Source organism: Diaphorina citri, unplaced genomic scaffold (genome assembly GCF_000475195.1).
Source record: "Diaphorina citri unplaced genomic scaffold, Diaci psyllid genome assembly version 1.1 scaffold611, whole genome shotgun sequence".
Taxonomy (NCBI): Eukaryota; Metazoa; Arthropoda; class Insecta; order Hemiptera; family Psyllidae; genus Diaphorina; species Diaphorina citri.
Window position 1 is genome coordinate 7,814 of NW_007378044.1, and position 13,760 is coordinate 21,573.

At 37.9% G+C, this 13,760-nt stretch overlaps 1 protein-coding gene across 1 annotated transcript in view; it reads left to right on the forward strand.

The window, feature by feature from the left end:
* Nucleotides 1-836: 836 nt before the first annotated feature.
* The window catches only part of LOC103510530 (flocculation protein FLO11), a gene marked incomplete at its 5' end in the record, with an annotated part of 39,389 nt that continues 26,465 nt past the window's right edge, over nt 837-13,760 (forward strand). The window contains 4 exon segments of the mRNA XM_026824566.1: nt 837-921; nt 3,799-3,835; nt 7,553-7,567; nt 9,695-9,728. Coding sequence (XP_026680367.1) covers nt 837-921; nt 3,799-3,835; nt 7,553-7,567; nt 9,695-9,728 — 171 coding nt within the window.

The following is a 13,760-nucleotide window of genomic DNA, read 5'->3' on the forward strand; positions in this document are numbered from 1 at the left end:
CAACATAGATTCACCTCGTCGATCGACGGTGTTGATTATGTGTGGGCACAACTTAAAACTTACAACAGTGGGTTAATTTGGGTGTCTATTAGGCTGTTATTTCTCAACGTTGATTACACAATAGACGTGTAGGAGTCCCGGAGGCACATCATGTAAATTATTGCAAACTTTCCGCTTGTACGTGAACTGAATTTACCTAAATCAAAATTCAAAATTTAGGAGTATGAATGTATGTTTTTTTTAAAAGCAAAATGAGAAAGTTTTGTGTTGTCCGAGTGCACTTTTTACTCACTCTCCTCGTGTCAGCAAGTTTTGTTTATGTACCGAGCTGCATGATTAATGAGCCGTGTAGATTGTACAAGATAGCGTCCCCCTCCCCCATGTCCCAATATCATGGGGACATGGGTACAATGTCATCTCTGACCCAAGAAGACTTATGGGATGTAGAGAATCATGTACTCAGTGATAGGCCATTGAATATTCTGCCACAAGTGGGTGGATTTGCATATCAGTCCACATGTAGGAAATTTCTTACTTGCAAAATCTCCGTTGAAATCAGTCGCGTGTGAGCTATTTCTTGAATTTTGCCATTGGGACCAAAAAATCAGGGGATGATGAATTACAACAGATTGGTTACTCCCCAAACTGTCCCTTCATTCTTCTTTAAAAAGTGAGTACCTACTAAAATTAAGGAGTGCGGTAGCGCTTTGCCCCGCCAAGGGAAGAAAGTTTGACCGCGCTACTATGTAGATTATTGATTACTTGCGACTTTGTATGTTGGTTTTTGCTGATATCTGTCGATAGATTCTAATTGTTTATTCTAATTTCTGTTACAGGTGCCACAAAAGACATAGGCTCAGCATTGACAAGGATATGTCTGCGACAAAAAGCAGTAGAAGCGAGAATGAAAACTTTCACAAGGTAAGTCCTAATAACAATGTTTTCAGTCTTCTTCATGCTCAGTTTGGTTGAAAAGAGAGTTCATGTAAGTCGATTTCTATAGAATTTCCAACGAGCTAATAAATCAATCTATTGAATCTATGTGGGATTTCTTAAAATAAAGTAATCCTTGTCTAAATCCCACTAAAATCAGATCAAATTACACCCAGACCGCATACGGTTAATACAGAATCAAAAATCTACCATCTGTAGGGCGTTTCTAACTTCTGAAATCAATCTCGTGTTATCTTAAACCCATTAGCAGTTCTGTGGGGATTAAGTAGTTAGTGGATGTCGCCAAATGTTGAGTGCATTGTAGAAAAGTGAGTAAATGGATAGGTAGTTAGGTGGGCTCTAAGTTTCTCAGATTTCGTAGAATGTCCGGAATCCGGATACACAATATGATCCCCTTTCCAAACTTGGTAGATATTTCTGTCACAATATTTGGTAACCGATCGATCTGTATTTGGTTATCTCGGTGTAGAAATCTTCTCTTTTACGAGATTACGCGTATACCTGATTAGAACGGTTTCTCTTATTTCGAAGGAAATCATTAATGTATTTTTAAGTCCAAAATTATTTCTTTAACCGTATTAAGTTTTAGGAGATCTCCAGACGTAGTACACCCACACCCACATACAGACATACCAGAGATCATTTCTCATGACACAAAGTTGATTTCGTGCGTGCGTTTGGTACACGATTTCACATTTCACTTTGCGTTCTGAAAGTTGAGTAGCTGATGGCTTGGATTTAGATTTAGAAGTTCATTTCTGCATTAATCTCGGAGTCTTCTGGTTCTGAGATTAGGAGTACATTGTGTAGGACAGTACAATATGGTGGGATGTAGGATTACTACTTTCAAGTGTTTTACCCATTTCTTGTATTACATTCATGTTGTTTGTAATACATTAGAAAGGTAATTTGGGCTAGCTTTTATCTGATTGAAATTCCTCCTACAAAGCTTACTTCAGCAAAAAAGGACTGGGGGAAATAAGACTTCTTAGAAGATGCCCATATTTTGGGGATGTATAGGATTAACTATAAAATGTACCACGGGTGGAATTTTAGGCCGCACTCCTCTGATTATCCGGCTGGAATTAGTTACCGGAAGAAACACAATGCTAAATATGTGAAGTAATTAGTAATTACTAAATAAATACAAAGTGCATATCAGAATTATTTTTCACGATTTACTGATGCAGTGCATGAATTAAGGCATGACTTATGTATGGAGTTAAACGAATTACTTGAGGAAGTCAACAATCTACAAATGGTCCAGTGAAAATGAAAGTGAGATAGAGGTACAAACAAACGCGTATTTATATTCCAATACAAAATTACCAGTGTAGAAAAGTAAACAAACACATTATTGTACAATTTAATTTTTTTCATCGGGTATAGAACACGGAACGTGCCAAATCACAAATTAATTCACAATTCATCCGAAACACACACTCTCCAAATTGTTCGTTTTGTAGTTTTGTTCACATAGGGTGTTCGAAATGTTCGGGCTCTTTTGGTTATGTGTTCACAACTTCACACTATGAATTTGCAGACCTATTTACAATAACTACTCAAAATTATCTGTAAACTTATACAAACACTTGGGTAGACATGGAAAGAGCCCACATATTATTTCTTTGTGTGAATCCATTGTGTCCAAAGATTTACCTAATTCCCAATCCTTCCAACACTGTTAGACAAGATACAGGACATCTCATAGACGCGGAAAGCAAAGTAACCAAAATTCGGGAACCATTAAACCATATGACGGGTAAATTAGGACAGGTAAATTACGAAATGTTGTGTCTTGTGGTCCAGGATCTATCCAGTATCTCTGTGGAATATTCCAGACTATTACCGCAATCGAAAAGAGTTCCAAATGTTCTGGAGCAGCCTCCATCAATATAATCTAATGGGAGATTATGTATTTTAGTTTTGTTCTATCATAAAAAGGAAATAATTACAAAATGAATTCAGGGGGGAAGGGGGGTTTGGGAAGGAAAAGTTGGCAACGTGTCAAATATGGGTGAGATTATATCGTCGGATAACGTGTTTAGATTTCACACACACCAGAATATTTAATTAATTAATTGGATTTACCTCTACTGTCAGGCTCGGAATCGAGATTGTCGGGCCCGTGCCCTTATTGAGGAGGCAGAAGAGATCCCCCTTCATTCAGTGCTTGTTTTCACATCACATCAGTAACTTGATTTCAATATAGCAGACTGTCGTTAATATGAAAGTCTGGCAGGCGAAATAATGTAAGAAAACTCGCAAAAAATTAACATCTAGTTACAGATTCTTTAGTGTAGGTATTGTTGTTCATATGGTATAGGTAAATAAATAGGTACCCTGAAGTCCCACTTTTATCGGCCCTGATGTGTATAATTAATATGTGTGTTTACTCCATGTTAGTTGGTAATTTAGTTTCATACGTGGCACTGCTTGTTTCCCTTTTAGCCCTCTAGATCCCCCTTCATTCAGTGCTTGTTTTCACATCACATCAGTAACTTGATTTCAATATAGCAGACTGTCAATAATATGCAAGTCTGGCAGGCGAAATAATGTAAGAAAACTCGCAAAAAATTAACATCTAGTTACAGATTCTTTAGTGTATTGTTGTTCATAATTATGATCGTAGGTAAATAAATAGGTACCCTGAAGTCCCACTTTTATCGGCCCTGATCTGTATAATTAATATGTTTTTACTCCATGTTAGTTGGTAATTTAGTTTCATACGTGGCACTGCTTGTTTCCCTTTTAGCCCTCTGACTTCTGGCTAATTTATTTACTCTTTTCCCAAACAGATTTGGGATGGATGTACATTAAACGTGATTTTTGTTTTGTTTTCAGCGCTATCCTGGATTGCCTTGTGGTTCCCCTCCACCTTGTTTGCAAATTCCCTGAAATTCTTTGGTACTCAAAGAATGTCAGCTAATACAGACCCACCTGGCTCCTTCAAAAACCATGCTCTTTGAATTAAAACCACGCTTTAGAACTAATAAATTTTTATATATATTAGGCTCATTATTATCTAATAGGTATATCACTTTCTTTCTATAAGAAGCAGGGGAAAAACGCAAAATCTCCTCTTCCTCCCCTCTAGATTCAGGCCTGTCATGAAATATGCTCGTGCCTATAAACTAAAACGTATAACATACCTATACTTGGAAAATCGTTTAATATTCAATATCGCTGTATGAACATGAAGAATGAAACAAAACCACAATTCACATCAGAAGAATGTGAGAAAAACCTTCATGGAAAGTTTGATTAGCGTTGGATCAAAGAAAAATGTACAAACAGATAATGATTCACGATGAAGTAGCTGCTGCGATTTCACAATATTGTTCAATAGTGTTTAACATGCCTTAGTCGACGCATTATTTGGTGCTTTACTCCTCGACTTACGTTTGAAGCATGCTAACACGAAGAACTTTGGTCATTTTGACGACCATTCAATTGGACAAGGAATTATCTTCATCTTTTTTTGCTGCAATTTTATTTCATGCCTTACCTACTCGACGCATTATTTGGTGCTTTACTCCTCGACTTACGTTTGAAACATGCTAACACGAAGAACTTTGGTCATTTTGACGACCATTCAATTGGACAAGGAATTATCTTCATCTTTTTTTGCTGCAATTTTATTTGGGGTCGTTGTTGCCCTTCTTTATTCTACTCTTCCACACCCTTCTATCTAACGCCTCCTCCCTTCTATCTCATGTCTTCTTCATCTATCCACCTCGGTTTTGGTCTCCTCTTTTCAATTAGGCGACTCTTTATTCTACTCTTCCATACCCTTCTATCTAACGCCTCCTCCCTTCTATCTCATGTCTTCTTCATCTATCCACCTCGGTTTTGGTCTCCTCTTTTCAATTAGGCGAGTATACAGACGTAAATTGAAAATTATTCAATTAGGTACGTTTAACAGTTGTTTGTTGTTATTCATAATTCACCTCGTGTGGAACGAACGCTAAGATCAAAAGGTGAGTCCGCCAAGTCGAAACCGAATAAAGATCATGAAGTACGGATATTTGGATGAGGTCCAGTTGTTTTTTGAAAAACAAAATTCCATCGGACTTTGAAAGTTTTATCTCAATTGAAAAAATATGTTTGAAATCGCTTGATAGCTCCTCATCTATTTTAATTAATAAAAGAAGATAAGGTTTGTTTTATTCATTTGGAAAATCTAAAACGGATGGGATTGAGTTTTATACATATCGGTGGAGGGAGGGGGGTTTGTGGAAAAAGGGGCGTAAGATGAGGGGATGCAAAGTTTATGTTGGTCATTAAGATTATTATTGTTGTTATTATTATTATTATTATTTTTTTTTTTTAATGAATTGAATAAAAACAAAACAATGGTAATGAAAGTGTACGGAAGTCAAGCAGAGAAAACTCACCATCACTAATAACAACCCCTGCTATCTTACCACCACAACCCCTCCCTCGGCGTATACTATCTTGGCTGCAACGTAGCAATTATTTTCCGACAATAAGGCGGGTTCACATGAGGAAATAAATAAGTTCATTGTGAAATCGTGGAAATAATCTGAAAGAGTACTTGACGTAGTCCTACTATTTCCTTAAGTTTCCAATGATTTGCTATTCTGTGCGCAGAAAAACAGCTACGGGAGTCTTGTGTCAAATTGTTCAATCGAAATACAAATAGGTATACATATTTTATGAATTTTTTTGTTTGATGAACCCAGTGTCTATGTATGTATTCTTGAAGAGCTTGTAGTTTTCAAGCCCTTTTAGGTGATAAAAGATTGTTTGAAAAAGCCTAATGGTGCGTTTCCACTCCATAACGCTGTGGGTTTTCTCTTCTAGTATCTGGACTGGATATGGGATGCTTATTGTTTGATCTGATTTTAGTTAGATGGTAGGGTGGCAGCAGCTAGCATTTTCTTTGTGTTGTACTTGTGTTCAGCTTGTTCTACCTACGAATATCCCACGCAGTCTTCCTTTATATTCGTTTTCTTCACAAACTCTCCTTTATTTTCCTTTCATTTGTCCATAATTCTATATTTCCTTCATTTCTTTCCCTCTCCTCACCTCCGCGAGTCTATTTTGGTAGTCTGCTGGTGGGTTGAAGGATGAAGTCCACTTACTTTTTTTTCGATTCTATTTTGCTCATGTGCGAAACCCATTTTCGAGCTTGTTATGATTTTGAATTCTCGCGATTGTACAAAAGCCACAAGGCACCTTTTCTATAACATACTTATCCGACGTACAAGCACAATCGATCAGTTTTCCCTATTCCACTGCGATGTTCTTGGAAAAGCGATTTCCTTCGCTCTACTTCTGGGATGAGTTCTTTGCGATTGTACACATCCAGTAGGTACCTGAACCCTGACGCTACCGCGCTCCTTAATCAGAAGTACAATCGAGCGGTTTTTCCTATTTCTTGAGAATAGCTATTTCCTTCGCTGCCCTGTTTTTGTTCGACTTTTTTGCGATTGTACAAATCCAGAAGGTACCTAAGTACCTAGGTACTTATCCTATAATCGATCAGTTTTTCCTGTTCCCTGAAATGCTGTTGACAAAGGCGGAAAAAGCTCTGTTCACTCTACCTCTATCTAGGTGACAAAGAACTCTCATTTTCTTTTCTTTAGTCATAACTCATAAATCTGTCAATGGCAGAAACATATTAAAGCGCTTTTCTTTGTGGACTAGAGGGGAGGGGTAGGAGGAAAGAGAGAGAAGAGGTAGGTAAGAGGGATAGATGATGAGAGGGAGCTAGAAAAAGAGAAAAGCTGAAATCTAACTGAAAACTATTGTGACAACTTTCTCCCCCTCCTCCTCCTCCCCCTCCTCCCCTCCTCCTTCTCCTCCTCCCCTCCTACTTCTTCTCCTCCTCCCTTCTACTTCTTCCCCTGTTTCTACTTATTCTCTTTTTGCCTTCTCATTAAGCTCCTCATATCTCTCTCCCTTCCTCCCTCTCTCCCTCCTTCTCCCTCTCTCCCTCCTTCTCTCTCTCTCTCTCCTTCTCTCTCTCTCACTCACTCATTCTCTCACTCACTCACTCTCAAACAGACGTTTTTCTTCTTGTCAGAGTTAGAGTAATTTCAAGTGTTTTGGTTTGTTGACGAAAGCAGACACAAACCGAGTTTTTGTGTCACTTTCCAGTACACTTTCTAGCCTCGAGTCTTGCAGTGTTTTCATTCTACTTTGTATCTCCCTGACGAGCACGTTTTGTTTGTCTGAAGATCTCCTCCTCCTCCTCCTCCTCCCTTCTACTTCTTCCCCTGTTTTTACTTGTTCTTTTTTTGCCTTCTCATTAAGCTCCTCATATCTCTCTCCCTTTCTCCCTCCTCTCTCTCTCCCTCCCTCCTTCTCTCTCTCTCTCTCACTCTCAAACAGACGTTTTTCTTCTTGTCAGAGTTAGAGTAATTTCAAGTGTTTTGGTTTGTTGACGAAAGCAGACACAAACCGAGTTTTTGTGTCACTTTCCAGTTTTCCAGTACACTTTCTAGCCTCGAGTCTTGCAGTGTTTTCATTCTACTTTGTATCTCCCTGACGAGCACGTTTTGTTTGTCTGAAGACTCAGAAGTTTTCAGAGGGAGAGGTGACGAGGAGAAAATGGATGGAGAAGGAGAAGAAAATGGAGAAAGGAGTTTATGCAGAGGGAGAAATGAGAGAGGAAAGTTGAGTTGAAATAACAGTCCTAGAATGTTGGGTATAGGTATATGTAGATATCGTTGGATTTTTTTCTTGTCTGGATGTTGTTAACAAAAGTGCTTTCTGTCATTCCTTCTTGTGTTCCACTTCTAGGACAACGACTTTTTATGGGACTAAGGAAGGAGTATTTGTGCCTAAGAGCTCCTTTAGGACAATCCTGGCTACTTGAAATAAATCGATTAAAAAAATCATGAGTGTATGTGTAATATAAAATCTCGGGTGTTTTAGTTGTTATCTTGTAAAGGTGTGTCCACAAATAGTCGACCGGCCATCCATCGATCGACAGCCGTCGCGTCGACCTTTAGAATATTAGGAAGAGACAGTTTTTTTTTCTTTTTTTTGCAAGTTCATCGGTTACCGGTTTCAACATCCTACTCCTCCTAATGCCCTAATATGTAGCTAAGACGATTATTAGAGAGACAACTTATAGGTATTAAGTGTGTGATCTTGAGATGAGGCAATGCAGTCAGCCTTCAACGATTTACATGCTGTCTCTTTCATTAACATTGCAACACGAATCAAAATATGCAAGGCAATTGAGACATCATGCAAGTCTCAAGCTATCAAGGAATCAGGCCCTGTTGAGCCGTGATAAATATGGGTGTAATAGTAGTGTCAACTATCAACTCTTTTCTCTGATGATGCACTGCGAAAAAAAAAAAAAAAAAATGGGCCCTTAAATACCTTGTTTGCAAATTCCCTGAAATTCTTTGGTACTCAAAGAATGTCAGCTAATACAGACCCACCTGGCTCCTTCAAAAACCATGCTCTTTGAATTAAAACCACGCTTTAGAACTAATAAATTTTTATATATATTAGGCTCATTATTATCTAATAGGTATATCACTTTCTTTCTATAAGAAGCAGGGGAAAAACGCAAAATCTCCTCTTCCTCCCCTCTAGATTCAGGCCTGTCATGAAATATGCTCGTGCCTATAAACTAAAACGTATAACATACCTATACTTGGAAAATCGTTTAATATTCAATATCGCTGTATGAACATGAAGAATGAAACAAAACCACAATTCACATCAGAAGAATGTGAGAAAAACCTTCATGGAAAGTTTGATTAGCGTTGGATCAAAGAAAAATGTACAAACAGATAATGATTCATGATGAAGTAGCTGCTGCGATTTCACAATATTGTTCAATAGTGTTTAACATGCCTTACTCGACGCATTATTTGGTGCTTTACTCGACTTCGAAGAACTTTGGTCATTTTGACGACTTTGCAATTGGACAAGGAATTATCTTCATCTTTTTTTGCTGCAATTTTATTTGGGGTCGTTGTTGCCCTTCTTTATTCTACTCTTCCATACCCTTCTATCTAACGCCTCCTCCCTTCTATCTCATGTCTTTTTCATCTATCCACCTCGGTTTTGGTCTCCTCTTTTCAATTAGGCGAGTATACAGACGTAAATTGAAAATTATTCAATAGATCAGTTGCGCTTACTTGGGTGATGTTTCAAAGTCATAGAGCAGGAAAAATAAGGACCAACGGATTTTTTCTTTTTCTTCTACGACTTCTAGATCCCGAGATAAATCGATTTAAAAAATACCGGTAAATCGTGAACTTTGACGTCACAGCATACGCTCCTGTAGGCGATGACGTCACATCAAATGTCCCGAGCAAATCTCCCTCGTAGGCAACGCATTAATGTGTTTGTGCGCATACGTTTCTGCGCAGTTCTTTCTACTCCTCCGCTAACGCGCTTGCATAGTGGCGCTACCTAGCGGACAAAAATAGCAACTGCGTTAAGTCTGACGTCACAAATCTTTGAACTCTTTCATTATAAAAATTGAATTTTCGACCTTTTACAGTTATTTTTTCGGAGTTTTGACCTCAGATTCGGATTTTTCCCAACTTTTTACAGAGGAATCGACCATTTATTTATAATTTTTATCCATTTGCAACTCCTCCATTCCCCTCCCAGGCCCAGGGCGAACTTTATCCTAAACAGATAAAGTTCGTTCTCGGAACGGCTCACTCTCCTGTCCTGTCCCCTCTTCGATTTCGGGACGATACGACCTTCGCAGTTACAATTCCCTAGATCGGAAGAGCGTCGTGTAAATGTAGACAATCGACACAATGAAAGTATTCTAGCGAAACGCATTAGAGGAAAAAGTCGTGGGAGAGAAACCAATAAGAAACCAGTCATACTAGCTGGAAAAGGGACAGAATCTAAGGACAGTACACACTATCACTAGTCTGCAGACTTATAATCCAACTTGATCTCTTAAAATTGCCTTTTGACAAATTTCACACATTTTGTGCAAACTTGCCGAGCACACGTACGATCTGTCGAAAGACAATGTTGTAAAACCCATTCGGTAGCTAAACCTACAGGCAAAGCATAGCTTTTACCTAACTATGTTATTATTATTATTATCAAGCTTAGGGTAAGTGTACCATTTATTCGCCCACCTAAAAAACGTACCATTTATTGGCCCACCTGCCCACATTTATTTTTCTAATTTTTGTTTTTATGACTACAATTTTTGAATAGCACTGGTTCGATAGCAGTCTTTAAGCCTTTTCTTTTGATGAAATTGGATCTTGAAAAAGTTTGTCCAGATCAGACTTATGTGGCGTATAGTACAGGTGGGCCAATAAATGGTACACTTACCCTATGTAGCTAAGACGATTATTAGAGAGACAACTAGGTATTAAGTGTGTGATCTTGAGATGAGGCAATGCAGTCAGCCTTCAACGATTTTCAAAATCGACGAAAAAGCTAATCCTCACCCTGAATCTACACCTGTAAATGCGAAAACGTTTTTTTAATTAATAACAATATGCTATCAAGTCTTGAGTGGTGGGAAGTAAAATATCACGGTAGGGTAGGATACTATTTGATTGAGGAGAGAGTGAAAATGGTGGAAATTTTCCTATTTTTGTGGGCGGTAATATGAAACTTTTAAGGGCCCGAGTACCAAAATTACCGGGATTTTTCTGGGTTGCCCATAGCTCCGCTGAAATTCTTCCTATAAATTTATAACATCAGTCTCATCTGCTTGATTGTTTTCAATTCCTATTTTCGAAACAATTTAGGAATGATCATCGCTGAAATTAATCAATGACACATCTTAGTTATCAGTGTAACAGTTTGTTCTGGGTTTGATAACTCCATGACTTTACGTCATCCGATGAGAATAATATCCTAATGCTATTATAACACTATCTCGTGTCGAAATGATTCCATTGTATAATATACAGTAATGATAGTACTAATGTTTTGTACATTTTCTCTAATGAGTTTAATTGAACTGATTCAGATTGAGTTGATTGAGTTTGTGCTCTTTGTGATGAGAGGCAGGTCCGGAATTATGCTCGGTTATTACTTGGCATTCATGTTCGTAATATTTTTGGCATTCACGGCCGTGATATCAGCACAAGGTGTCGGGGAATTGTCTATATTCTATTCCCTGGAACATTGGGTATCTGTCTATCTGTTATTCTGTACTGTCTGTAATCTGTACATATATTATATGACCGATTTGGTGTCCACTGTTCACGGATAGAACATTTGAATTTGTGTACCGAATAGACAGTCATATCATTAATGGAGTAAATATAGAATCATCTGTAGATGAACCACTATTTTGTATTTCCTGAGCTTTAACATAAGAGTCTAAATTAGACATCATAATTCTATGCACTCTAGGATCTTTATCTATTCTATATCCTTCCCTGGAACATTGGGTATCTGTCTATCTGTTATTCTGTACTGTCTGTAATCTGTACATATTATATGACCGATTTTGGTGTCCATTGTTCACGGATAGAACATTTGAATTTGTATACCGAATAGACAGTCATATCATTAATGGAGTAAATATAGAATCATCTATAGATGAACCACTATTTTGTATTTCCTGAGCTTTAACATAAGAGTCTAAATTAGACATCATAATTCTATGCACTCTAGGATCTTTATCTTTTACCTTGAGGCCAGATATTAGTTTTATCCTCAAATTAAATTTGGAGCACTGTAATCCGGACCTGTTCCTAAATTATCCGATCCTTCTGATATATTGCTGTGAGTTACTCGACATACATCGATATGATTTGCCAATGATAATGTATTGTCATAAGGATATTGATGTCATTATCTGTGCTGCCATCAGGAGTGTTGTAATCCGGACCTGTTCCTAAATTATCCGATCCTTCTGATAGATTGCTGTGATTTACTCGACATACATCGATATGATTTGCCAATGATAATGTATTGTCATAAGGATATTGATGTCATTATCTGTGCTGCCATTAGGAGTGTCTGCCCGATTTAGACTGGTGGCTGGCGACTACTTGTGACATTGTGATGCCTAATTACAGGTACTTAGGGCCTAATTATCTTCGTTGTTATCTTATTCAGATTTTCTGACTCCCCGAACAAACGATAGTGTCTGGTAAAATCCTTGGCATTCTGTTATGCCACGTTAAGAAATAAGAATTGTTTTTTTTTTTTTTTTTTTTTTTTTTTTTTTTACCGAGACTATTCTTGTTCCTTAGTATGTACTCAAAACGCGTAATACGCAAGTAATGAAGAACAGGGACATAGTTACCTATAAAGAGAATGTAGGTACATATTGGAAATATGGCCATAGACGTCCTTCTGGTTTTGAGTCCTTCAGGTCTACAAAATCTCCCCTTCCAATCTTCCCAAATTTTTAGTTGATACTATCGATACCTACTATCTCATGGGTGCTTGCGCTCAATATTACGATATCTTTGGATTCTTTGGACAGTCTTTTTCCAACACTGCCTTGAAGTAATGTCACAGTCTTTGCCAAGGCAGTGTATAGCATCCCATTCTAAAAGAAGTAAAGTCTTTCCTAAAGTATTTGGAAATAGCATCATTTGAAACTCATTCTCCAAATAGACAATGTTTCGTTTTAAGCTTGAACTTCCGTCTTCCGTTAGCAACATGCTTGAGCTAGCAATTTCACCCACGTAATTGTTGCGATAAATACTTCTCCCGTAACTTTTTATGGCCTGAAAAAAAGATATTTAAGAATAACATTGAAACGGGACCTTCCCCCTTTTGTGACGTATCCTCTTTCTGAAACTTTATGACCGTAATAAATTGCCCCTGCCCCTCCTGATATAATGCAACCCCACGTGCATTATCACTTGTGATTCACGCGAAATTTTATTTTTCTTCAAGTATCAGCTGATGATGATGTTGATGATCCTTAAGAATAGTCATCAGTTATGACGAGTACGTCATTGAAAGCATATTTTCTGTAACTTTGAAGTATGGACTGTGCTTTTGTGTTATCTGTGTAGGTCTGTAGGGAATGCTAGTAGGTATACAGAAAGGTCCCTTGATTATGGTTACCATGATTCGCTAACGAGTCTTTGTAAACAAAAACATATCACAATAACTGATAACGTCTGGCAACTTTCTTCTCAAGTATCTCATTTTTTGGCTAGTTTTGACACTATTCAACTGAGTTGAGCTCAATATGTACAAATCCAATTTTCACACTTGATATAACGGAGTTTAAATTGACATGCCTGCCTACGGCAAAAGTTTTTCAATCGTACAATTTTTGACAAACATTACAACTCCTAACGAGAAAAGTTCAATGAGCCTAAACTTAAGAAAAGTTCAATGAGCCTAAACTTAAAGCCGTCAGCATAATATACCTATACATATGAGAAAAAAATATGGTTTGTAAAAAAGAAAATACAGGGCGGTTCCCAGGGGGGATTCATCCGGTACCATTTGGCCCCCGGGCTCCTCAAGAGGGCCCGAAACCACCAGTTTTTCTCTCTTCAGGAAAATAAAATGTGAGAATCTAAATTAGCTATACCTAGCTACCCAGTATTTTTCTTTCCGAAATATTGTTGCTAGGAGAGGACCCTTGTTGGAGTTAGCTCCTGGGCCCTAGTTGAGATCCATTCCCACTTGTCGTTCGGGGAAAAAATCGTGTCGTGCGTAAGTGGGAACACTGTCTTTTAAATTCCATTACCTACAGGACATTCGGAAAAAAATCGGATGAAACTCACGACAAGTGGTAACGACCCTGAGAAAATACACAGAGAGAAACATGGTGGAAACAAAATACTGAAATTGATAAGGCGGATATGAAACTATTCCATCTTCACAAATTGAGAAGT